The sequence below is a fragment of the Nipponia nippon genome, unplaced genomic scaffold, assembly GCF_047370975.1.
Source record: "Nipponia nippon isolate SJK-2023a ecotype South Korea unplaced genomic scaffold, ASM4737097v1 scaffold_15, whole genome shotgun sequence".
Lineage (NCBI taxonomy): Eukaryota > Metazoa > Chordata > Aves > Pelecaniformes > Threskiornithidae > Nipponia > Nipponia nippon.
In genome coordinates, this window is record NW_028262331.1 from 9,738,791 (window position 1) to 9,766,780 (window position 27,990).

General features: G+C 42.3%; 1 protein-coding gene across 10 annotated transcripts in view; it reads right to left on the reverse strand.

Annotated features, from left to right (window-relative positions):
• ACACA (acetyl-CoA carboxylase alpha) overlaps positions 1–27,990 on the reverse strand; it is a 151,199-nt gene that overhangs the window by 49,089 nt on the left and 74,120 nt on the right. For 8 of the 10 annotated variants that reach the window (XM_087751911.1, XM_087751910.1, XM_087751909.1 and 5 more), the window contains 13 exons: positions 27,736–27,843; positions 25,476–25,532; positions 25,123–25,167; positions 22,241–22,282; positions 21,414–21,629; positions 20,739–20,894; positions 18,687–18,890; positions 16,098–16,253; positions 15,344–15,490; positions 2,588–2,857; positions 2,157–2,254; positions 821–941; positions 254–364 (listed from right to left, as the gene is read on the reverse strand). In XM_087751911.1, the coding sequence (XP_087608037.1) occupies positions 254–364; positions 821–941; positions 2,157–2,254; positions 2,588–2,857; positions 15,344–15,490; positions 16,098–16,253; positions 18,687–18,890; positions 20,739–20,894; positions 21,414–21,629; positions 22,241–22,282; positions 25,123–25,167; positions 25,476–25,532; positions 27,736–27,843 (1,731 nt within the window). The remainder of the gene's footprint in view (positions 1–253; positions 365–820; positions 942–2,156; positions 2,255–2,587; positions 2,858–15,343; positions 15,491–16,097; positions 16,254–18,686; positions 18,891–20,738; positions 20,895–21,413; positions 21,630–22,240; positions 22,283–25,122; positions 25,168–25,475; positions 25,533–27,735; positions 27,844–27,990) is intronic. The other 2 variants (XM_087751916.1, XM_087751914.1) reach the window with 1 other exon arrangement.

Consider the following 27,990-nt stretch of genomic DNA (forward strand, 5'->3'; position numbering starts at 1 on the left):
AAGAGGTGCATGAAAGGACTGCTTTCTGACCAGAGAGAAAAGAAAAAAAGACTGCAAAGGCATGAAAGTTTCACAGCTGCTGCCCTGTGTCCGTTCCCCTCCTTGATGGGGAGAAGCCCAAGAAGGGAGAAAGCAAAAGGAACCCAGCGCAATGACAGGTATAGTGGTGGCAGCTCCTTGAGTCTCCGGCAGAACTCACAGAAACACCAACTCAATTCACATTAGCTCTGCAGACTGAAATGCAAAGACTTACTTTGTTGAGGGCTCCACAGCCAGTCAGGATTATATGAGAGTTCTCAACCTGGATAGTCCTCTGACCTAGCCGAACAAGGTAAGCCCCAATTCCAATTGCCCGACACGTAACCTTAAAAAAAAGAAGAAAAAAGAAAAAGAAAAAAAAAGAAATCACATTGATTTCTGTCTTACCACACAGCCAAAACCTATCGATTCAAACATCTAGATAAAACTAGGCATGTTTGTATTACAAGGCTACAAAATCTACCCTCACTGCAAAAGTCCAGACCCTGTTTTTTTGTAAAACACAGTATCTGAACATATGTGTACTTTATTTTTTAAAAAAAGCAGTAACTTACAGACTAAGCAAACATGAAGCCAAATGACTGTTTTCTACAAGTGTTTTAAATTTAGCCTGAAAGGGACCCAGCCCCGTAATGGCGCCAGTAGCGCTGCTCAAAGCCTACAGGAGCCAATTTACGTCAACCAAAAGTCTGATCCCAGATGTATCTTCTGGATATCGTTGCAGGATTTTTAGCTGAAGCAGACAATACCGTTTGAAGAACAGAAAGCAGTGGAGGATTACCAAGTTGATGGTGATAATACTATCATAGGCTAAAGATGATTCTCCAGCAATCATGCCAGATCCTCTGAGGTTCTCTATTCCAAACCCGTCTTCCTTTCCGATAATATCTGTTATCTTATACCTGAGGGAGACACATACAGCCTTTGAGTCACAAGGTCCAGTGATTTGCTGAATCAGTTTGCTACGAAGAAAATGAAAAGTGACTAAATATCATTAAGGCTCCAAAGAATAACGTGCATAAAACCTGGCCAGGACCTGTACGTGGGCTCATTCCGCAGCCTTGCTGAACGCCATGGAATAGTCCTACGTACGAGCAGCCAAAGCAGCACTGCAAAGAGGAAATGCCAAGGGAGAGGAATGCCCGTGAAAAGTGTTCTTCCGTCACGCCCACAGGACATGTGGAGCAGGCTGATTATAGCAAAAAGGGCAAGAAAGGAAGAGAACACAGCCAAAAGGAAAAAGAAATAGAACAAGAGATTATCATGAGGCTCTTACCTTTTCTTTACTTTCTTCTTTCATGCCTTCCTTCCCCAGCATGGCCCCTTCTTACTCAGCACTCTCTGACTGGCTTCTATCTTTTCCACCAGGCCCTTGCTAAGCAAAGTACTTGAGCATGTGCTTAGGTGCTTCACTGAAGAGAGCCACTAGCTTCCCCACCACACACGCAGGCACGCACACATCCCCACACGCAGCACCATCCTTTTGTTCTTTCAGAGCTTGCCAGTCTGCAAACTAGGCTTTTTTTTTTTTTTTCTTCCTAAGCACATCCTCCTCCCTCTGCCCAGGAGTGCCACTACAGCTGCAGTCTAGCTCTGAAAGCTTCTTTGCACCTCATTTTCAGATGTGCTACCTTTGGGATGTAGCTGGGAAGATGTGGATACCTAGAGCAGATGTGCGCGGAAAACCATAGGCTATAAGGCAGTTTAGTGCAACCGCTGCAGCCCAACCCTTCAAAATGCATGGAGGGCTTAGCCTTCACTCAGGAATTCTTTTATCCTTTCTACAGAATCTAGCAGAAAAGTAATTTTCAAAATTTAGACTGCAAGTCTTTGGGCAAGAATCGTTGTCCTGGTCATTCAGTGTTTACCACTGCAGGACCCTCAGTCATGGCTTGGGCCCCTAGGCAGTAGGAGCCAACACGGCACTACCTCAAACAAGGCACATCATGATACAGCTTTTGACTCTCTTGTTCCATGATCTGACCATGCACAGCTACGGCTTTCTACACACGTGGATCCTAAAGAATGTCCTAGCTGAAGACAAGGACGTGACATGCATCACCTTGTATACCCAAGGATGAACAGAAAGCTTTTCATTCTGACCCGTCTGTGCTTACCTGGACTCTCCATTGTCCTCCACGTGTTCACAGTGAACTGAGTTCAGGGCGCTGACCTTCTTATAGTCTTGAGGAGTCAGGTACAGGTATTTGTATCCCTGCAGGGAAAAACAGTTCATTCATCTCATTCCCACCTGTAGTCCCTTCCTGATCCCCAATAACCCCTTCCAAAAAGAGAGTTTCACAGGAGCAGAATTTAATTCCAGATAGCAATAAGAACATCCTCTCAACATCAGAGTTCCAGCTGAGGTCAGTAAAAGCTAGGGATGTTTTCAACATTTAGGGCCTGAGAGATCCAATACCAAGGAGAACTTTGGACCTAACAGTCTGGCAAATATTTACCCTCACCTCTATTGAAAAAGGCGGTGTAAAAACAAGATTCTTTTGTGAGCTATTGCAGAGTTTCACCTCTGATTCCTGTGCCTCCTTACCTTGTATGGGTCATCTGGGTCCTCCCAAGCTACATGGAACATGTGCCGAATCTCCTCAGCCAAACCAATCCTGGCTCCACTGTTGGCAGCCACATAGATACGGGGGATGCCATGTGTTCGAGCAAGCTCTGAAGCCCTCAGGAACAGTATGTCCTCTTGAGGCCCAAAAGAACCTATTTGGTATGTAATGTCATTGCCAATGACAATGATATCACGGCCTTCTGGATACTCGGGGGTCTTCAAAGTCATCTTCCAGGCCACCATCCCAATCTGCAATCAAAGAGCAGAGAACAACAAAACCTAAGTATATATCTTCAAGATGTGAAAGAGGGGAATCACGAAGGGGCCATTTTTCTTATGTGTGTTGCACTTCGTATATTTTCTTTGGGAACTCGGATAACAGCAGCTCTGATACGTGCTGCCGCTGCAGAGCACAGCTGGCAGGACTTGATCCTTTCCACACTCATTGGAGCACATCCTCCGTTGCTCTCTGCCCACCCAAGACACTAATACCGGCCCTCCCTCTCCCCATTCGGGGATTTGTCACAGGTCCAAAACACATTCTGCCAGCGCCCCTCTCGCAGGGTGCTGCGTTCATTCTGTGCGCCAGCGCTCACAGGGTGAGGATGGACGTGCTGCTGTACAGGACCCCTGACCATCTGCTTAGGCTACCCAGATAGCACCCCAGAAACTCGTCACCCTGGTTCTCTCTCACCCTGCCTTCATTTTAATAATCCCTTTATCTCATAACTATTATTTTAGTAACTCTATTTTTTTTCCTGTCCTTCCTTTAATTTCTTTGGCTCTTCCCTTTTTCCTTCCCAAATATCGCAGCAGTTTCTTTCCAAACCTGCCTGGATAAGTAATGCTTTTTGCTGCATATTTTTCTTTTTAAAATCACCAGATGATCTCTTCTGGCCCATCTTATGGAGATCAACAACATCTGTACCCTGCATCTCCCATCTCTCAGCTGCCGCGTATCGCTGCACTGGGGAGTTGGCCATCCTGGAATGCCATTAACAGATGGAAATAGCAGCGTCCCTTGAAAGCCACATGCATCACCCAGTCTCCGCTTGCCCAAGGATCATAAGCTCTGAGTACACATTCCTCAAGCCGATTGCACATCCTCTGCAATCAGGAGGGTTGAAACTCTCATTGTGGAGACTCTGAATTCTGAACATGATGAACTAAAGCGGGAGGGGGAGGGGGAGAAGCAGCAGATAGATATGTGCCATTTAATCCAAATCAAAATGGCACAATACACAGTTGAGATCCAATCAGCATCTGCAATAAGATATGCCATAATAGGCTCATTAAAAAAAATAAAAAGGCAGAGGAATTAATCTAAGGGTCATTGGAAGTAAAGCAGGCAGCAATCCAAAAATATTACAACCGGCTACCGGCAGATCCTTCCCTTACACCTCCCCTTTTGAGAGCTGAGATTGCAAGTTAACAGAATGATGGTGTTTCAGTTCACCTCCTTGTTGGTCTCAGTTTCATCCACTGCTATTTTCACTGATACATCGTAAGGGATTAATTTGTTTGCCTCTGAATATTTGCAGATTTACAGTTACGTCTTAGCATCCAACCACAGTGTTTGGAAGAGAGAGATACTGCAGCAGTTTCAGAGACAGGAGCATAAATCCCTAAAAATCAGTGGGATGCTTTGCTAAAATACCAGTATTATTGCAAAATTAAAGGGGAAAGTTGTAATGCCGTAAAACAAGTGGATGCAGCTGTTGGTCAGGCACACAGACCAAAAGTGTGTGCGGAGACCAGGGCTCACACAGACAACCAGTCCAGAGTCTGGAAGAGCGACCTAACTCATCCCAAACAAACCTACACAGCCAGAGGGCTTCCTTGGACTTCTGCTCTTCCACTGCTGGACTTTCATAGAAGAAAAAGGAAGAATAATGGTGAAAAAAGGAGGAGAAAAGTAAGCTTTGTCCTTCTGCCCTGACTGTTGCAGGTAAAGAGATGCCAGGGGCTGGATATAGAGTCTCTGTTCTAACTCTCAGCTGTGGGCAAGTTTGCAATTAGAAACGGCAGGTTAAAAAAATTCTGCAAATCCAAAGTTAAAGGCTTCAAGATTAGCCTCTGAGAAATAAGGGATGCCCATCTATACCCTGTCACCTACTGCAGCTCAGTTCTTTGCCGTATTTTACAGGCTTTTTTTTTTTTTTTTTCTCCTGCCATAACTAAAATCCTTAAGTGGGCACTTTACCAAATCTTTCTGGTATCACCTCAGAAACCAGCTTTAGTTATTGATAGAAACCCACGGGGAAGATGGGGTAATATTCTCTTTCGAACTGCACCAGAAACTTCTTCCAAAACAGCACAGAAGCAACACTAATTTGCAGGGTTTTGCCTAAGTAGTTGTTTCCTTACAGCTACACCCATCCCATCAGACGGGACCACAGCAGGAAGCGTCAAGCACCACCAGCTGAACACAAGCCACACAGAAGCAACAGGAGAAACGCTCAGGTTTTGTATTTGCTAAATACTCGTCATCGCAATAAACTGCAAGATAGAAACACATAAAGACACTGCCAGAAACCTGCACAATAACCACAACATACCGAAAGTAAAATCCTAGCACCCTCAGCTCGCATAGCAGGCAGATGAATTAACCCTTGCTCCAGGGCTTAGGGACTAGTGACCGAGCCCAGTTAGTACCCAGGACTGGTCCCACAGTCTGTCTCACCTCTCAAGATGTAAAAGATTTTCCTCACTTTCATCAGCTTGATGACTTTTAACAGTGTAGAAAACAGGCAAATTAAAAGCATTTCCTATTTAGAAAAATCAGATTGTAACAGAAGTCTTGGAATAGTTCCCTAACCTGAGATCGTGTATCCTCCACATAAATAAAATCCCTTTTGTTAATGCTCACTAGTAGAATAGGAAAAACTATCCAGCCAGGGCACAGTAAACACGAACTCTTCAAAGTAGTTTATAGGCGATAAATATGGAGCAACCACATGCAGTTTAGTTAAGAAAAGAAAAATTAAAGTGCACCACTTTATTAACTCGTGTGTTTTTTTGCCTCCCCAATACAAAGCGTGTTTTGTGCCATTTATCCAGTAATAAAAATCACATGGCACAGCTAAGGATTTTTTTTGCTATGAACAATGTACATTCCATTTGAATGTACAGGTAATGGAGGACAGCTCTCTATTTCAGAATACGAAAAAAAAAAAAGATGAGATTTTTTTAAGTTAACGGCAGCATGCCAAAAAAACAGAGACTTCACAGGTTAATTAGCCAGGCTGAGCTAATCACCTAAGAGCACTGGCAGACCAATAATGGGTGATGGTAAGCGGCAGTGGCTTCAAAACGGGCCCTTTTTAAGAGCCAGCACAGTTTGGAAGTGCTTCTCCTGCCACAGCTCTATTCCCAGCACACCCAGGAATGAAGAAGAAAGGGAGGAAAAAATAAAAGCAGGAACCGTCTTATTTAACTGTTTTTATGTTGGCAAAATGATTTGTGCCACAGTATTTCCATAAGAAGTGGGACCATTATTCTCCTGTAGGAACACATTTGGTTTGAAAAGTATCACTGGACGGAACGTGAAAATCAAACCAGATGAATTATTCACAACCTCTGATCAGAAGTGATCATTATTTCTGATGTTCCAAACTGTGATTAGGATTCAGTGCTCAGATGTCATTTGCTCCCTGAATAGCACCAGCAATGCAGAACTGCATGACACATATATATTACACGCAAGTTTTATATATATAATTTTATACACACCTTCTCCCACTAGATCTCTGGCTTAATGTAACCATTAACAGATAGTAAAAACATGATATTAACTAACGTTCGTTTTCATGGTGCTCATAAATGCCATTAGTTTGACACACAGTGTCAACACTAATCATGGCCTAAAATTAACACCAAAATTGACTTCAACATTAATTGCGCTATCGATGTGAACAGTAATACACACACTGATGCAGTTACAAATTGACTGCTAGTGGCAGCCGGAGCTGTTGACAACAGGCACCGAGGGGAATGGGGAGAAAACCGATCCCAGTCTCCCTCCTGAAAGCACAACAGACTCCGAACGAAGGGAAGACAACGCAAATGGTGGCTGATGTTCAAGCAGAGGGAGCTTTTAAGCCTCTTTCTAGCAGGATCTGTAATTCTTGGAGAAGCACAGCTGACAGAAAATCTGATGTAAACGAGAACAGCTTATTATTTGACAGCATCTACGCTTGAGCCATGCCAATTTTTCCTGGTTTATCCTATTTCTCTCATCTCTCTATCATCCTCAACAAGGATGATGCTTGAGCCTAGGTACTTTATGCCATGCTGCATTTTATTTATTTATGTCCAGATTTGGAAACCTGAATGTGGGTCTCAAAATCTCTAAGTAGGACAACTGAACTTACAGAACCCTGACAACAATTTTGTCTTGTTCCCGTTCTGTTGCATCTGTATCACATGTAAGTTTTATGCGTAAAAAATATATATAAACCATGAATACATTTGTATGTCAGTATTTATTACACACAAAAGTTATAAGAAGAAAGGAAATGCAACAGTTGTAGTGGTCTAGCGTGTGAGCACTGGAAATGCCAAAGCTGAACGTTACTGAAGGCACACTTCTCCCCCGCTGTGCACGCACGCTCAGACGCTGTTAAATCAAGGAACGCGTGCTTTATTCCCCTTTCACAACCTCTGTCTTGTCTGGAGGTAAACCAGTGTCCACTGGCCCCACGATGCTGAATCTCTCCGCTGCACAGCTGTGGACAAGGTGTGTTTTATAAAGGGAACAAAGACATCCCCAGAAATTTTACTTGATGCAGACGTAGCAATTTTGGTATTTCATCATTTGAATCTGATGCCCAGAACTTCAGATCTAAAAGACACCTTGCATTTATACTGTGACCAAAAGCTGTAAAATTATCTTCAGCATGAACCAACTCCCAGGAAAAGGGCATGATGCACGTGGGTTGCTAGAGGCATTCAGACTTAATGCCTTGACAAGGGTGAAGTGCCAAAACCCAGGATTCCTTCCTTCTCTTCTTGGCTCTGAAAAAGGTGTCATTTAGCAATCAAAGCAGTGGTCGCAGGCGGCACAGCCAAGCACACGTTGGCATGGGTTTTCTGAACAGCACGCAGCCAAATGGATGAGAGATGGGAAGAAACGGTTCCAGGATGAGACATGGCAAAGGCTTGCTCAGTAAAAGGCGTCGTGCAGTACAGTGGACGGACGGAGATGTGAATTCGTACTGTCTTGGCTGCTCGCACTAGACCAAAGAGCGCTCGGATGGCAAGCCACGAAGCAAACCAGCAAAAGGCGGGCTGATATTCAGGGGAAGCAGACGGACACACAGAGCACCAAAAGGAAAGCTCAAAAAGACCCATTAAAGGCAGTGTAAAAGTCGTTTTTACTGCACACACATCTGTGCTGCAAGGTATGAAGCTTGCACAGCATCTCTTGGGGACAGCAAAAGGCGCGATGCTGAACCCAAACCAAATTCTCTATCAAATTCAAGTTCCTGCTGCAAGCCCACAAAACCAACCGTGAGCAACACTGCCAGCTTTTTCACCAAAACAAAAGCATTTTTGATGAAGCTTTCCAAACTAAACAGTAACTAACTTCTCCCTAGGCAGAGTGTAAGGCTTGAAAACTTCCGCTGAAATAGTTCACATCTGGTGAAGTTACAGACGGATAAAGAGACAGAGAGCGACAGATAACCTTTATTAGGAGCTTTCTTGTAGGCAAGAACTTTCTTTCCTACAGTATCCATATTATCCATATACACGTGTTCAAACATATATATCAAAATACAGAATAAAACTCTTTGTGCCACCACTTATATCTCTGATCTAGTAATGCTTGTATTTGAGGATTTTAAAACCCTTCAAGAAATTTTGAGCTCTAGTTGCTCTTTGAATAAGACATGATTTGGGTGGTCACCGCTTTCGAGTCCTCCGAGAGCCTCGCCTGTGATGTGTGGGGTTATTTCCTGCCCAAAAATTTCATTTTTGTAAAGCGTTTACAGATATCACAATCATTTATTGGAGGTGTGATTTAAATGTACACATTTGATAAAAGTCAGAATTACAAGAAAGGCAACAAAATTTAAATTCTGTATTTGTTTGATAGCATTATGAAATTCAACAGCCATATCTGATTATATAAAATTAAAAAAAAAATAATTACTTATAACCTTCCAAAAATTCGTCTTTTAAATAATTATGATAAATTCTAACTCAAAGGTATATGTTAGAGGCTCATAACCTCTGGTTCTATACGGAAAGCCTTTTCAAATCTTGAACTTCTAATATTGCTACAGCACACATGTACCTTTCCAAAAATCAGGCCGTGGGAGATACTGTGTCTACAGAACTATGAGAAACAGCACACTGAAGACACTGATCTGCATGAATATTAACCCTTCAAACAATTCAAGGTATTACAGAGTACTGCTTAACTGTACAACCACTGTTCAGCCAAGGAGCTGCTCCATATACACCATGACATGCATCCGTCCCGACTCTAAGAGTTCAAAAGACCCCCCCCCGCCCCAGTCCCATCCTCCCATGCACACCCCTGCTACTCTTAAAGTTACATTAAATGATGTAGGCATGTAAGTCAGGAAAAAAAAATCAGCTTTCAATGATGCTAGGGGGACCCTCTTTTAATTTGTATTATATTCCACTTGTCACAAGACATTCCTCCTTTTACTAAAAATAACCCTCTCCCGTGCACGAGAAAAACGTGCTCTGTCCTGATCCCTACCCCCGCATCTCATTGCGACCTCCGAGCATCTCATTGATAGGGACTAAAATTATTCTGCCGAAGGAGGATCACCTTCTGAAATGGCATCACAAGTATTTCAGATGAGGAGACACCACTTGCTGTGCAGCACAAATAGTTGTCCAGCTTCCCTGTTATTTAAACCCATTCCTACTGCCAGAAGAGCCTTCAGGTCAGGATTGTTCCCAAAACTCATCAAGAAGAAGGGTTGGGAAACCCAGAGAGAAACGACGATATTTACAGTAATCTCTGGGAAAAACAGTGGTGGGGCTGGGGTAGGGGGGAGAAGATGCACCGGTGGTTTCCTTCACCTTCATGTTAATTCACTGACTTTGCCATCCCCCGTTCCCTGCTTTTTCTCAAGTACTTACCATCCGCCATAAGTAGCCCAGCGGATGTTTTAATACCCTGTGCCTGTCATAAAACGCAGGAACATGGGGTGACAAAGCAGAACACGCAGTTCAACTATTAAGCTTTGCTTGTATAAAATTCATTAGCTACACCTTTCAGCCCCAGGCAATCCAGGGAGCTGCTGCCGAAGTAGAGTTTCAGCAACCCTCTGCCCACTGCTGTCCTGAATTTCACCTGGCCAAACCTTCCCACATTCACAAGGGTGCCTGCCAATGCTCCAGCTAACAGCTCCGATTATGGATTATTTCTGATCCTCATGCTACTGAGAAGGAAAAACTGTGACATCTAGTGCCAATAGGGAAAATGACACATCCGACATGGACACTGCGTGAGACTGAGATGAAGGGTAATGTGGGGTGTTGCTGCAGGCACTCCTTACGCTCACTTTCTCCTTGTCCTTGAAGATTAGTTGGGTCTTATCAGCGGATGGTGCAGTCCTAGTGCCAGAGGATCGCGGTAAATTGTAGTCAAAATACCTAAAGTGCTATAGAAAGACATTAGAATGCCTGGCTCAAGAATGACAAGTAATATATTGAGATCTCCAACAGGCTGAGGGAATTACCTTTTCACACTAAGATTTCAGCTAATATGCTAATCTTCGGAACAAAGCCATCTTCAATGGGCATTTGAAGGAGGTGTCACTACATTACAGGTCATGTCTTCAGCAGAGCTACTGCAACCAACACGGTTTTAAATACTGTGCGAGTTGCCATCCACTTCTGAACTCTAGCCCTTGTCTGTGTTCACACAATTTCTGACTCTCTCAGAGATTTCCCCGTTTTAGCACAGCCACGTAACTACAGAGCAACGTCAGAGGCTTAGATGACCGGCAGGACAGAGGTGAGCTGCCAGGGCAAAAGGCTCCCAGGGGACAGCCATCAGCTCCTCTTACGCTGTCAAACGGGGTGAGGTGCTGCATCCTTTCAAAGCCATCCCTCCCAATATTAGCGCAGAAAGTCCCAGTCACACACCTCCACCCCACACGCCCAATGAAACCCAATGAAAACCTCAGCCAGAAACACCAAAGATTGTGCCGCTAAAAAAAAAAAAAAGCTTCCACTTATTGAAAAAAAAGAATTAAATTAGCAGAAACGTTAAAAGTCTTGTGTTACAATCTAGGTAAGCATCCAGGCTGTGGTATGAACTTAAAGTTTTCTTCTTAAAGACATTTTAGAGTAAAATGCCTAAGATTACAAACAACTACAAGTGGATTTTTTTCCTCCCACCTATATAAACTCTGTACATCAAAATGGTCCGTGTCTATCTTAAGAGTCAGACTGGAGTCAGGCTGAGCATCCACCTCTGGTGCTTAGTTCTTGATATGCTCACAGTTAATACAACGAATTATACCCCATTTGTCCCAAAGTCTATTCAGTCTTTACTCAGGAGCATTAGAAGGGAGCTATCAACTGGTGTTTGATTCTGCTAATAAAATAGTGTTTTCTTCAGCTCCCTTCTCTATCTGCTGGCTCTGAAAATTATTTACAAACTGTTCTCAACTTTTTAGTGTGGCACATTCAGTCTTGTCAAGGGTGTTGGCTTACTGAAATCCTGTGGTAGCAGACAGAGCTTATCAGAACACTCTCACGTGTGAGCAGAGGTGTCAAAGCAGCCAGACTAGTAACAGCGGACACACACATTAAAAACAAACAAACAAACAAACAAACAACAACAACAAAAAAAAAACAAAACAAAAAACAAAGAAAAGCCTAACTAGAGACCAGGACACAGTTCACTAGCTTAACATGAAGGATCCAGAATAGAAACCATCTAGCAGAAAGCTCCAGGCAACATCCAGGATTCTGTCTGCAGTCCAAAGAAACAGCAGATGCGCTTCAGGAAGAACCCTGGCTGCCCTGAGTGGACGAGAGGTTGGAAGAAGGCCCTGCGTTAGTGATGTCTTCTGTGCCGCAAGAGCGGGCGGCAGGGCCAGCAGCACTGCAAGCTCCCCCGCGCGGCCATGACAAGACACGGGATCCTCTGCTCAGAAGAAGCAAGCACTGTCTAGGAATAAATAGCAAGTTGTATTTTCATGGTCCATTAAGTCCTTGGCTTCTTTGTTGTGACTACTAGCAAAGAGATAATTACTGCCAAATGAGGTGGTGGGCTACGTGAAGTGGTCACAAGCTAAGCGGAGAAAAACCTCTTGTACTGTGGAAGTTCTTCAGAATTCCCATTTCACAGATTTTCCTGAAAACACAGACAGGTTAGCCCAGAACACTGCTTGCAAACTCTGAGAGGACAGGAGAAACCTGGCTTCGAGCTCCTGCTCTGCCTTGTATTAGAGCAGGGACTGCAACTTTGGTTGTTGACATCCAGCTGACCACACTAACCACAAGTCTCCTGGATTTTACGCTGGTTTCTCAATTTCGCCTGCTAGCTAAAAAAATCAGGGCAGTCAGCTCAGCTGAATGCTCTAAGAGGAAGAGTGTCTTGATCCCTTTTCACATAGAGAAAACGTCCCTGTTCATACTGTGTAGCACAGCTCCAACAGGGAAGACAAGCCCTACCTCGGAACAGCCGATACCACCACGGTAAGGCACCCACTTGCAATGGGGGAATAGCTGTGTTTGAGTCTCTGATCTGAAACAAGTAGAACAGTCATAGGAACCCAAACGCACTAAACAGCAGCTATATTTACCACAGTCACAAGTTTTCAACAGGAATTTCCTCTTTAGTAAAAAACACCTGGTGTACAATCTCTCAAAAGACTTTGGATTCAGAAAATCAGCAACTTTTGCTGGGAAGAAAGAAAAAAAAAAATCATATTTACTTGGAAAGTTCCTACCAAGCACTCCCGCCTGTCAGCTCATCGGGGTCTGAACTGGAAACACCTTACGCCTCTGGATCTCCAGGGCACAGACTCCATTGGCACTGACCAGCAAGGGTTACTAACCAAAACTGGGGGAATGCTGTATAAGGTAATATCCCGCACTTATGTAGCAAGTACCAAGTCAAAGACTCTTAAAACATATTTGTCTAAATTATCCTTGTAACAGCCCAAAGCAGTCCCATCTTACTAGGATATGAACAAACTGAAGCAGTGAAATCTTTGACTAAGGCTACCAAGTAAGCCACTGCAAAGCCTGGGAACCTCGACCTCCCCGCTGTACTCATTTCTTTAGGGATCATCTCCCCTGTAACACGATTTTCAGTGTATACGGGATTCTGGCATTTTGAAATCAAACACATCTATCTGAGGACAAAACTCTTCCTTAACAAATTCAGACAAGTTTAGAGAGCCAAGGAAACGTGCCATATTTTGAGAATGGTTCACCATTGTATCATATGGAAGAAGTGCAGAACTAATTAGTATTTTCTCCTGCTCCTTGTGGCATGTCTCCTCTTCCTATGCAATACTACCACAGCTACTGCCACATAGATGGATTACCCCAAGGATCTTTGCTTCCTGGCAGATAAGATGCTGTATTTCTCTGCCCAGATGCTATGCAGACTGATTGTCAAAAAAAGCAGAATGGATCCACTTACAGCCTTAACAAAGAAAAGGCTTACGCTCTGAATTTATCTAGCATCTTGTCTCTTCCTTCTCTACCACTGCAGCCATCTTCAACTTGAGCACACATTTGTGAAAATTTGTTCCCTCAGCTGAATGGAATTAAACCATAAAAGCCTAAAGTCCGTTCATCCAGATAAAGGAAGTGCAGCGTGGAGGAATGAATCCTCGTCGCCTTCTGAATGTCACCTGTCCTTCAGACTGCTGCTGGAACCTCTTCCTCAGATTGTCCGCTCTCACCTGTGAATGAGCGCTATTGTGTGCAGTGGCTATTGGTAACGGAATTCAATACCAAAGCCTCCAACCTCATTCCAGCTGCACATGGTCCTACAGCGACTCGTCCGGCTGCAGACAGGCCGGGCTGACAGCACGGCGCTCCCAGGAGCGAGCCGCATGCCTCTCCGGGGAGGCGCAGAGCACCTCCTCGGTCTGACCACTCGCTAGGCTTCTCTGAGACACCGAACCCTGGGCTGGGATTTCATCTCTGCGGCCAGCACCCTCACCTCATTTCTGGGAAGTTGTTAAAAAGCGGTTTAGAGTCTGCCGTATACATCCACAAGAAGCGATCTTCAGCAGCCAGACTGAAAAATGTGGGGGGGAACACTTATTTTCCCCTTGTTTATCTCACTTTCCAGCGACTCAACCCCTCGGTGTAACAACCACACAGGCAGGGCCTGAACCTCTGCATTAGATAACACCACTATGCACACCACGAGAGCCATGTAATTTCTTTTCAGATTGAGCACAACAAAGTCTACCAAGGGTTAAAAAAACTCCTAATTTTTTTTGGTGGTCTTTGAGTACAGAATCTCTTATAATAAGACTATTTGTATTCATACTGGCAGAGTAAACACTACATGTTCATGCCCAGGCAGCTCTGTGCTTGTAATTTCAGCAAGAACAGAGCTACGTCCCTGAGGGACTTTGCTATTTCCCTAGCCACCATCCACTCAAACGCTGAATAAGAGCAGAGAAAGAGAGAAAGATGATGGCATAAGCCTCCACAGCACTGCAGCCCCAGCTTTCACGAAGAATGTAGGGAATAGCTCATTTCAGGTTTAATTATACTAGTTAAAACATTTCAGCTATAGGCCAGCAAAAGACAAGGACGCAGTGCTCCCAGAGTCACCATTTACTGATTAGGTTCAATCTGAAAACATCATATTCAAAACCTCCCCCTGGCAAGATACAGGCAGTAAATAGTGATGAAAACCCCTATTTCCTCTCATCACTATACTTGACGTTTCTGAACAGACCTTTTGCAAATCTGAAGTTATATATCTAGCAAAAGGATGGTGCTAGTTCAATGATGCTAAGAAAAAATAAATGATACCACTACTTAAAACTGTTTGAATTTAAATCACTGTAGCAACATTCACTTACTGAATCCCACCTAGCCTAGGCAAAAAAAAATTAAACACATCTTCTACTAGTTAGCTTTATTCTCCAGTCATTTCGATGCTGCAATCTTTGGCTTGCTAATGTAACGACACACCAGCAACAGCCCACCACAACAGTACAGCCTCCTCCTGCTTGAGCTGAAGGAGTAACTCTATTATCCCAACAGCATCAGCAGGTTGTTCGCCTCAAGTAAATCATTCGCTAGAGGGGGATGTTGCACACACCTTGCCGGTGTGCTGCACAAACACTGCGCGGTGAGTACTTACACAGAAAGCATAAAATTGGGTTTTCATTTTTTAAGCAAATGAAAACATTTCTATTTAGTCTTGTAAAACATATTTTGCTCAAACACAAACCTCAGTTACCTGGAATAGCTGAATGAGCACTTTTTAATTATGAAGGAAAAACAGCATAGGCACAGGTTTGAAATGGAATCATCATTTACTATGGAGGTTAAAATACCCATTGTATGGAAGGTATTAAGTTTTAATGAAACAAAAATCTCATTTTCAAGAGAGAGATTTCATCTGTGAAAGACTGAATGAATAGATTTTGTGCCTGGCTGGTAAATTTTCATTACAATTGTCAAACCTAGTCCAAAACACAATGTAGTGCAGGATATGGAAAGAAAAGTAGTGTTAAAGAAAGTGCAACTTGCCTCATTTCCTCCCGGCAGCCTGTTCATGTGCACGAGCTGGCCCTGATCATCCAACACCAATTCAGTGTACGTTAGTATGTCAGAAGGCAGCGGCGGTGTTGGCAGGAATGCATGTTCATTCATAGACTCCCAGAGTTTAATCAAAGACTAGAAGATGAAAAGATAACTTCTTATTAAGAATGTCATCTGCAAATATTTTTATTCAGTCCACTGTGACTTAATATTCAACACAGAACACTCTGAAATATCGCTCCTCCCAGTTTGGCTGACAGTATTCAGTGGATATCACTTTGGCATTTAAACTCTGAAACACAGTTTCACTCTAAGCAGCATAATTCAAATTATGTGATTCACGATAGAACCCAGCAAATCAGATACACAATCAATTCAGCAACTCATTAACATATTTAACGATGTAGGAGTCCTATCCTAGGAACTATCACCCCTGCACTGTCCAGCCCTCTAGGAAGGCTGGATAACAGGGTGGGAAAACAGAGAAACATGAACAAGAAACGCAAGACGGTTCACATTTCAGCTTCTACGGTTTGACTTATTAATGGAACCACAGCAGCAGTGTATCAGGAGCCCTAATTTCTTTCCAAGTAGACCGAAGCCACAGCTGTATAGACCCTGGGAGACCACTGTCAGCCACTCCAGGCCACTTGTTTCCCTGACAAGCAAGGATGGCAACTGATAGGAGTGCTTTGCAGGTACAAAAGTTTAGAACAAGCCACCGGGCCTTAAGAACACTTACCTGCCGAAACATCTCAGGAATGTCATAGACATATGATGTCCCTAAAGACTGCGCCTGGAATCTCTTGGACTGAAGCAGGTCTTTGGTCACGTACGGAGTATTGATCAGCATCCCATGAAGTGGTCCCTGTTTATCCCCATATGCCTGGAACATAATCTGCAGCACAAAACACAACCAATTACAGTTTAATCCACTGGTTCCATACACCTATCTCACTCAAAGTTTACCAAAAATCATCAGGACATTCCAGACTGATCAGGCTTGTTTCTGTTCTCTACAAATACGTTAATACTCGCCTATCCTGTAACACCATGCTTCATCATGCATTACTACCCTTTGGAGACAGGGCTGGACCATTACTGCGCGGATCTGAGCATCACTGACTTATTACCATATCACAGCAGAAAGGGAAGTGAAGAGAGCCACATCCCCACAGAAAAAAAGCCTGCGACTTAGATGACTTCACATTCACCAGTATTTCCCCTGACACCGTATCTATGCCGATGGATTGTGATAGCTGGGAGCAGAGAGGAGAACTCTGTTATTTATGTAGTCGAACAGCACGGTATCTCTATCTCCACTGACTGATCATGGAAGCTAGGTCAAGACTTGCATATGTCATTTGGCTTGAAGTTTTGATATTATAAGTTTAAAAGATTTTCCCAGAGTAGCAGCATGAATTATCAGCTGCCATGCTTCATGGCACTATATATTCCACTCAGCCAGGACTCAGAAGGAAATCTATTTCAACTAAGAAACAGGAGGAGCACTGCTTAACTGGGACAACGCTGCATGAATGCTGCTCAACAGAAACACACCTGACAGAAGCAACATGATTAGGCTGTTTTTAACAGAATGGTGATCAGATCCATCGTTACGAATGGCAGATCTTTTTCTAATTGAAGGTGATTTAATTGAAGAATTCCACTAAAGATAAAATTCAGTACGTAAAGCCTATTTTAGTTTTTAGATTAAAAACAGTAGTTCATGCTCTCTTCAGTCTTCACAAACGTTGCTTTGTGAAGTAGCTTCTTCAATGGGAGAAATATTTATTCAGGGTAACAAGCATTTGTGACAGCGCCTGTGTTAGGATCTGTTACTGCACTTGGGGACCAATTCTCCTTCAATCTCTGGAAAGCTTCTGAGCAGTTCTGTGGGAACTGGAGAATTCTGTACTAGGCATCGCCACTCATAGCCACAGAAACTGCAAAATGAGATCAGGGTCATTCTTTCATGACGAATCTATTTTTCCGTTCTTCAGAAGTCATGAAAGTGCCCAGCACCCGGTACATCAGTAATGTTTGAATTTTTTTTTAAAAGAATATGCTAAGTTCAAAATAACCCTCTGAAAACACAGGAAAAAATACATAGATCTGAACCCGTCCTATAAACCTTCATCATGAGGGGGAAGATTTACTGAAGTTTCTTACAACGTTTGAAGGTACTAGTTTTTTAAAACAAACCTTCCTCCCAACTGCTCAAAGAGTCAATCAAAATAATTCCTATCAGTACAATTTTTTAATAGAACTGGTTTAATATTGGGGGGGGGGGGGGGTCAAATTTAAAAAAATCAAATATTGGAAAAGTTGCTAAAAGCTGTACACACACAAGCGCATTCTCCTAGCTTTAAAAAAATAAAGCTCATCAGAGACAGAGTTTAAGAGGAAAGGTGACCTTCACAAATGACTAACGAAACTCAAGTGTTAAGTTCAGCCATTGGAGATTATTAAAATGTTCTTTTCTTTCCTCATCTCCACTCAAAGGCAGAAATGAAGTAAACCACACAGACACTATCTGTTCTAGGATCTGCAGAACTGGACGGGCTGTACGCCCAGGCAGCTTGCTGGAGAAATTTAAATGGAGAAGAGGGGGAGAAAAGGTGACTCAGCACTTTGTGTTCAACATTAATGGTGCCCAAGTGATTTATTCTGCTGCTACTACTGCATGGCAGAGAGATTATTACAGAGGGAGATGTAAACATTTCTGTATTTAAATATTTTTCATGCATCTTATGCTCCATGTATTTTAGCATATGTAGGTATTTCAGTTAACCACACTATTCTATGCCATGAAAAGCAGAAATACCAGAATAGCCACAACCATTACAGAAGAGCCCATTATGCTTCATAAAAATGATATAAAAGCATCTTCAATAATTTTATATCATCCTACCCAGGTCATTCCCTAGATCTTTAGAATTTAAAAGACAAGTTCACAGATTTTCTCTATCTACTCAAAGAAACGTATAATTAATAATATTTTTTATTACAACTTACAGGATAAGCACCAACACTGATTACTTTTCCATTACTTTTTTGAGCACTCTGCCACAGAGGAAAACAGATGTACAAATGACTGAAGGTACGTACAAAACAATTAGAAGACATGCACTTTTACATAATTGATTACATTTTGCACACCTACACGCCTATTACACGATTATTTTTACATTCTTCCTCCTTTGGCAAAGTCGAATGGCAATTTTGTATTACCTGAAAACACCACAAACGACAGAAGAGCTTCATCAGGTATAATGCGTTCCCCCCAGATAATTTTCTCATCAAACTATGGAGCCATATGGAACCGTACCTGTCCTGTTCTGGAGTCTGTCACTTCTTTGTACAGGCTGATGTCCAAGTAGTAGCCTGACTCATTGGTCAAGAAGAGACGAATGGGAATTGCCTTCCCAGTTGGCGTCAAACGAATGTTGATCTTAAGCTCAGCCTGGAGGACCCGGAGTTTCCACAGGCGACTCCCATAGCGCATCACCATGCTCCGCACGGATTCTTCGATCTTAAAACACATGAGAAGAATGTCCCTCACCTTTCTGGACACATCCACCGCTTTGTCACCCCTCCATCCTGCTGCTGTAATGTCCTGCTCAAAGGGGCACGTCAGCGTGCAGGGGAATCATCACAGAAGAGGAGAGATGGAAGCACCAACCAGCAGCATGTGCCCAGTGCTGCTATGGGACCTCGGTGGCCTGTCCCTTCTCATCCTAACGAGCCTTGAGATAGGCAGGAACTGAACTCAACCTGGGGACTACTGAGGTCGAGGGACAGCGCTGGATTCACACCCCTTTTTCCTCGCGGCACATCACGCCCCGCAAGGCACAGCGTGCCCACTGCTTCCCCTTCGCCTACCTTTCCTCCTGCAGGCATAGCTCACAACTAAGAACCACAAAATGCAGGAAAGTGAAATCCTTGACAAACAGTTATGTAGCACTTATATGCACAATAATCATGTTTCACCGCACATGCGGTACGGTGCTTTAAATCAACAAAGCAATTACTACTTGGAGCTTGGCCTTCTGGTGTTCTATTAAACTTTATAATATACTACTGTTGGCAAATAGCGCATATTAAAAGAAGGCAATTTATAGGCTGTTTTTAACATTCTTTCAAAAAATAAAAAGTCTCTTTTCCACAGCAGCTCAGGGAAAAGTCAGGGTACACATTTGAGGGCAGCCTAACTTCCAGGGGCTGAATATCCCAGCTTCTTCTGAACTTCCTGGGAACTAAAGATTTTGGATGCACCAAGAAAGGATTTATTCAAAAGTGATTTAAGCCACCAATTTTTAATCACGATTTAAAAGTCAGCAAGCAAGAGATACTTATTTTGATAACCAATTCATCTTTTTAAACTTTCAGTTATTCTCGTAAGGAAAGGTCAGCTCTCATCTTTCGGTAACCATGAACAGAATGTTGATTTCCAACTAAATGCAGCCTTTACAGTTTATTTGGGACTTTCTTTGTGGTGGTTCTGCTAACCAGAAACGTGCTTTATGCCTAAACACTTTCATTTATGCATCTACAAAGCTTAACGTTCATTTATTTATAATGTTGATCTCTGTGGTTTTGTATCAGAGAATGAAAATGAGGCACTCCTTTTTCTTGCTGAATTTACAAATTCTTTTTAAGTTCATGATTTATCTCGCGTTTTATTTGGATAGAGTCTGGACTTCTGTAACAAACAGAAGAGCATTTAAAGCTATTTCCTTATTAAAATTGTTTCTCTCAAACACACAATGAAAAAATAAGTTTAGTTTCAAATACAAAACATATTTTTAATAAACTGTTCCTTAGTTTACACAGAGGAAGTGAGCTGCATTGCCTGAAGGACAGCGTTACTCCACTAAAAGTATGAGCCCTGCTAGTTCTGAAATCTTACATTTAATACTTATTCATAGATTGGAAGAAAAAACAAAGCTTTCTTCCTCTTCACTGCCAAACAGGTTCCTAATGTGAAACAAACTAATTGCTTGCCTTAACTAGCTAAAATAAAAAGCATTCCCTCTGCTTTTGAAGAGGAGTTGGTTTAGCAGCTCAACAAGTGGTCTTTAGTTAGAGACATCCATTAGTTATGTGACTGCACTTTCTTTACTGAAAAGCAAAACTCCAGTATTTGTAGAGCAACTAAACTGACCCTCATGTCACCATTTCCAATGCTGGTCCCCAGTTTCCTGTGCTTTCTGTTATAAAATAGCTAGTAGAAACTGCATGTCATTCACCAAACGGTATTAAAATGTACTCAATCCATAGGTGCACTTACATAGTATAAAAAGGCAACAAAAGACCATTTCATTCTGGTGAGTCAAGCACAAGAAAAACAAACAGTTCAGAGCTAGGGAAGAGATCATACCTTAGATGGGTCCATGATGACAGTAGGCACAAAATTTAAGAAGATGTGATTGCAGTCAGTGCGCACGTTGGTATTATTAAATGCCACCTCCAACTCATCCATGGCTTCCAAAAGCAATCGCTCTCCCTCATTTTGCAGATACTCAAAGGAGGCTTCCTGCCAGATAGAGTCAACAAATAATTTACTTTCTACTCAAAAATCACAGCCCAAGAATACAGTGTTTGAAAAACTGCAGAAGGACTTGACTGAGAAAACAGGTTACATTAGCTTCAGCAGGGTGTGCAACCCTGAAACAGATCCATGACACTCACAGAGCCCGTACTCCCACTGCTTGGACTCGCAGACCCGGCTGACTTGTGCCCTCGTTTAGGTCAGCATAAATCCCAAACTAGACAGGGCAAACCATTTCTGCAGTAGCACAGGAGAAACACAGAAACAACTGTTGCCTCAAAATGCAAGGATTCCTGACTATCCACTTGGGCCACAGAAAAATCTCCTTGAAGCAGAGGAATACTATGCTATAGGTCTTCAAAGACATGCTTCTGCAGAGCCAACACTAGCAAAGATCCACGGTACTCTATGCAGGCAATATGCTTGCACGCAGGTTCCCAGAATGACCTGCAGTGTTTTGTACACTGTCTTGGAAAGAGACCTTGCACGGGTGACAAAACTCACCTTGGTAACCAGATCCGAATGCCTTATAATAGCCCTCACGAAGAACCTGTAGTCTGTCACTTCTGTTCCCACTTCAACTTTAGCTGCTCCCAGGTAGAGATGCATTTTGTGGTTGGCACACGGAATGGCAGTGAGATCAAAGTTTCGCATTCGGTTCAACTCTAGCTGAAAAGCCAGAGCTGGCTCCAGATGACGGTAAATCCTATCTTCCTCAAACTGGAGGCACCCAGCATCATACAAGTAGAAAAGGGTGTAAAAGAGGAGGCTGGGTTAAGAAGCTGAAACACTGAGGATGGGAAGAACTAGACAACACCCCTTATGAAATTCCATACTTAATTAAAAAACTAAAAATTCAAATGAATCCAACCCAGAACTGTTTATCTCATACAGAGTCATTAGTACCAACAGCTGCACTGAAATTGTTGAAATACTGAGAGTAGAAGACAAATTGCAAGACAGCAAGTTCTCAAGCTCACCCCCCCAAACCCCCCTTCTCCACAGAAGCCAGAAAGTTTAGTACTGAATCACTGTACTGCTTCCAACACTCCCTTGTTACACTGCGACTAAAACCTGCATAAACAGAAGCTTCAGGTCAGGCTTCCAAATGCACGAATTTTCATCCCCAAATATTGGAGGCTCGTCATTGTTACTGACATCGATTGCTGCGTGTGCGGATCACGGGCCCAGCGAGGGAGGAGGAAACACCGCACTAGGCAGTGAAGCTGGGCTGAAGTAGCTCCCACCCTCTTGGACTGGCAAGGAACAGCTACGTGAAAGAAGGATAAAGCCAAGACTTAGGAGAAAAGTAGTAAGAATATACAGCTTACCTTATCCCGGGCACGGAACGTGAAGAACTTCGGAAATTCCCTCTGTTTGAAAATAAAAACAATGATGTTAGCCCTCCAAAAGTAAGCCATTTGCTGTACCCAGAGGGCGCTTACAGGCCAGACCTGGGGCAGCACCACAGCAGAGGAAATGACAGAAGTTACAAGCTACTTTTTTAACATCACAAAGGGTGGTGGAAAATCAAGTTACCCTCAAGAAGGCAGCAGAGGTAGTTTAAACCTGTCTTCGCTGCTAATGCAACAGAGGATACTTGATTGGCTTTTGATTATTCTTGCTAATTGTTAACAGACAATAACATGGAACTGTCCAGACAGTAGTGGGAAACAACTTCCAGTTCCATTATGATTACGATTGCTGTGGAAATGCTTGGGAGCCATACACTGATATTAACACTCCATTGTGTAAGCAGATGTACACAAAACAGTGATCTGTATTCTCTAGCTCTCTTCATATTATTACTGCTAGAAATACTCTCTTCCCAAGGAAAACTATGAATTGTAATCAAATAACTTTATCCTCATATATTAAATAGTACTCTACAAGAATCCCCCAAATATGATTACATTTCCCTGTTATTCTACTGCACAGATAAAATCCTAGCAAATGGTAAGGGCTTTACATTTTTGTGGCGTATTGCACGTGTCTTAGAAGAAAAGAGAAAGACTAGACAGCATCCTTCTACCTGTCCCTCCAGTTTCATCCAAGCAAAGCCATCCATTTCTGTGGAATTACACTTTTACTGGGTGGAGGAACTTTTGTGAATGCTTTGCACCAACATGAGAATACCAGCCACTTACGCTAAAGGTGACCTGAGAGAGCACACACAACTTGCCAGAACTGTCTTACTAAGAAAAAAAGAAGGCATCTGACCTGGAGTCACTGAATTTCTGAATCCCATTTCACTATCAACAAAAGACTTGCAACCCTAGCTTGATTCAGTGCAACAACCAGTGCATGATGGCAGAGTACAAGGCTCCACTGAGCAACACAGCTTTTAAGGCCAGAAGTAATCTTCTAGCTAGCCATCCTCCTTACCTCCTACAAAAAAACGTCCCACCTGATGACTCTCAGTTGAGCAAAATAACTTGTGTTTGCCTGGAGTGTGTCTTCCAGACTAGCCAGTGGTACAAGAAATCCTGCCTGAAAATTTAGGCAATGGCCATATCAGGGGAGCCTATAAGCATCAACTATACTCTAAGAAAACAACCACTTCCATGTTTCCTCACTTCTCTTCCAAATCCCTCCTACCTGTCCTCCTCTGCACGCTGCCAATTTCTCCTAACATCATCCATGCTCATTCTATCACTAATGTAATTGCTTTCAAGGCATTTGACTAGTGTTGTGGGCAAATATAATAATTAGATGTGCACACACACAAAAATTCTCAGTGCTCTGGTACCAAAATCCAAGAGAGTGCTCCGTTTCCTAGGCAGAAGAATTATACCCCTGCTGTGTTCTAATCAACCAACCATCATCAAGACAATCAAAATAATTTGCCTAAATTAGCCAATCAAGACACCCTGCAAACCGCAGAATGTGAAAAGCTACAACAGAAATCATCATAGTTGATTATTATACTAATAATCACGTTAAAAACCTAATGAGATGAGGAAATTGGAAGCTTGCTGGAGCAACTCTCTATTACCTCAACATGCTGGGAACTAATTATATAGACTGTAATTAAAACAAAAACAAACCCAAGCCCAGGCCCTGGCTAAGTTAATAGTTGGTCCAGTAATAAACGGAATAGAATAGGAGGTAGTAATAAAGACTGACACTCACAAAAGATCCCAGAGGTACTCTACAAACTTTGCAAACAGACGACGTACCACGCTGCTTCCTCCGGCTTAGGAAGCAGGAACATCCTAACAGCCCGGCGCTCTAAATGGCAGCTCACGGAAAACTTTTTGTGACGACTCCTTTTATTCTTTGCCTCCTTTCCGACCGCTGACACATGCTACAGTGTTCATTCATAGACTCCTATTTTTCATTCCCCAAATATCAATTCAGTTCTGTAAAACTTTCTTTTTTTAAATCTAAAGGCTGGACTTTCTTGCTTAAGGTCCCAACAGCTCTCCAAAGAGTCTGGTTTCCTACATAAACCACTGACTGACACATATCTGTACCTGTACTGTGGGCAGTGATTCCCGTGTCGTGATACCCGCATTTGTTCAAATACTATTTTTGCTGATTTGTAAACTAGTTTTCCTTTCATCAAGTGTGCTAAACCAGGTGTGTTGAGCACAGGATAAATTTCTTGCACTTTCAAGACTCCTAATAACTCCCAGAGTTGTAAAGTAGATACACAAGGGATAAAACTTTGGTTTATGCCTTACGTTGCCACCTCGAAAACAGGGCTAACCTAGCCCTCACTGATGCCCAAGCCCTGGGGAAAGAAGTAATTCTTAGCAGTAAGAGCATCAAACATTTTCCACATCACTAAGCCATTACGCGAAATTTAGCAAGTCACTTCAATTACTCCGCTAAGTTATTTTAAAAATCACTAAGAAGCCTAATGAAATCACCACACTACATAAGAAATACAAAAATATTATTGTATAATTACATTTTAGAATACAAAACAATACTGAAACAAACAAGATCTTTATTAATGTGGCAGTCAGGAGTTCAGCCAGGTATCAAGAGAGACTCTACCATGTGAATGGCCCCACTGAATGCAAAAGGCCCATAAATACACGAGTGTATTTGAAGTTAGATGTTTGTTTAAATACCTCACTTAACTCTGACACCAACGTTGGCGTTACATGCCTGACTAAGAACCAAATGAGAAGCCTAGAGTCACTTACGTGCCTCCTGGCCTCAGGTCAAGAATACTACCATGTTCCACGCCCTTTTTACTTACATGAAATCTCTGATCCACCTCATAGTTGACCTGTTTCCTGAAGTCCTTACAAACGAACATAGAAACACAGGAAGACAAGAAAAAAAAAGCAGAAGAAAGCTAGCAATTAGGATGAAAATCAAAAAATAATTAATTCAAGAATACAAGAGGTGCCAAGATTGTTTACAATTGTAAATTAATTTTCTTAAGCGAATTCATCAAAACCATTTCAAATTTTAGAGAACAAAAACAGTGAAGAGAGAACTAAATATAGTTAATACAGCATTTAATTTGGGAAAAAACACATCAAATGTCAATGCTATTACGAGCTAGAAACCAAAGAGTTCTGAGCAGCATGAGAGATATCAAAATACCTTTTGTGCTACAAGGAAAGTCAGCCTCCGAATCCCATGTTCAATCAGGACTGATTTCTGTAAAAAGGCAAGGATGGAATCAGGTGACTGGATTAACAGGAAAAGAACACATCAAAAACATGTCGAAGTCTTCTATGACCTGAAAAAGCTCTACAGATCCTCCCACCTCTATGCTGCAAGCTCCTAGTCCACTTCAGTCCACTCATAGCTAAGATTTCTCCTCTGATGATTGTCTAGTAGCACACATAAGCAAATACATTAAATCTGAAGAGGTAAGTAACCAAATCACAAGAACACAGTATTCCAGCTGAGCCTTGCTAACAAGTAAAGCAAAGAATCATATACAAGTCTTGCAGGAAATATTCTCATTCATTTGCCAAAGCAAGTTGGTTTTTATTGCAAAGATTACTTTTTGAAGGGAGCACAGTGCAGACATGGTAAGGCCATGGAAAACGATGGAAAATGAGATTTAAAAGAATTAACCCCAGGAAGCATGTAGCACATACTTGCTTTTGGCACAATAAGCACACAGACAACCCAGACCAAGGGACAGACATGTCAGTATCGCAAAGGTGAGAAATGATAGGTGTTACTTAGTTTTTTCAAATAGATGAGAGAATATCCATTCTGGTTGCTTCTTTGTCAAATTCCACTAAGCCACATTTCAAATAAGTGCTGCCATCAGTATTTGCCACACCACTGATCTTTTGAAGTGTTAAGATCTCCTCATTGTGCTCGTCTTTCTAAAACTTTTTCCTTTCTCCTCCTTTTTCCAATTTAAAAGCAAAGGAAAAAAAAAAAAAAAGAACAACAAAAAAGAAACAAGAACTCAGCTACACGAGGAACAAAACAACCCCTTTCGGTACAGACTGAAATGTTTTACTAAGGTTAAGCCCTTTGAAAATGAGCATCAGTGACTATATTCATGGCAAGAGAAAGAAAATAACTTTAATAATGCCATGATTTAAAAAGAAAAAATTGTTATTGCTTTTGAAATTCCACAAGTGGCAGACAATAACAGCATAGCAACAGGATTCTGATTACATCGTAATAATGTGGGTCTCACAGCAAGTCCACAGCTATTACAGAGCAATTAGCCATCAGCACCTGGAGAAACTCCATTTGCACTGACTGCCTCAATCTCCTCCACAAGTCATTTACAAGTATATGATCCTAATTTCTATTAAAAAAAACACACACAACATGCTGGGACTAGAAAATTATTTGGACAATTTGGATCAACCTATTTGATAGTTTAATGTGTTTTGGATTTTTTTTTTTTATTTCTTTCCTTTTATCCCCTCCCATAAAACGCCTGGAGCATGATCGAGCAGATGAAAAGCAGGACTATTTTTAATTTTTATATCTGATTATTTTCTTTGCTTAAAGAGACAGGAAGCTGCTGAAGTCGCGTGGATACCAGCCCCATTTTGGAACCCCTCATTTCTGCAGAATGGGAAGTGAAGTTAGAAACTACTCGCTCAGTCCTCCCACAGTCACTGCAGGTACCTCAGATGCAGCAGCATCCCAGTGCCTGATGGGCTACTCACATCCACAAGCCAGCCGAGGAGTTCTTCACACCAGCCAGAAAAGCAAGTGCAGGCAGACACCAGAGGGCAGAGCAGACACGAGGAGGCTATCCCCACCCCATGTTGTCTCACAACTGACCACAGGACTAACATTTGGTACTCTAAAGTGTATCCCATACTTATGAAGGAGCAACAGAACATACCAAATCAATTCCACCTTGTGCCAGACATATCACACTACGTGGATGCTCCAGCATGCCAACAAGGACAACAAATTTTAATTGCATTCAGACTATCGTGATACAGAAAATATAGGCCATTTTTATGTCACCGTCCATGCCTCGGTTACTCATATAACAACTTTACCATCAGGGAGCACATTTTTTCAGAGCATCTGGAGATAGATACTGAAGATTGACCTAATGCGTTTAAAACCTTAAAGGTCTTCTACCCTATCAAAAATTAAAGGGAAGAAGTCCTGACCTGATGGATTAGATTGCACTGCAAAGAAAAACAATGACCTGAAGACTTCAGAAAGGTGCAGCTACATCCAGTCAAAGAGGTGGTAAGGTTTTAGATGGGATAAATTAAGGATGTTAACTGTTGCATTGATTTGTTTTGAAAAAAAAACAAACACACAAAAAAATGAGGAACATACTGACTTTTCCCAAAGCAGACAGAACTGTCCTGCACAATTACACAGTTCCAGAGAGAGAATCAAGGCAACTTACCTTGCTTTGCGTGAACTCTCTGAACATGGCTGCCAGCCCATCATCATCAACGTCACTGTCTGTTTTAATAGCAACATTAAGAATGTGAATGGGCTCCTCGCGGGCAGTCTGCAAGTTAAAGAAAATATTCCCCATGAATAAATAGTTAACAACATAACACCCCTGAGTTCTCAAAAGAGGCTCCCTAAATACAACTCCAAAATACAGATGCCCTAGGGAAAAGCGACGTCAGCAGATCGTGCTGTAAACCAAGGA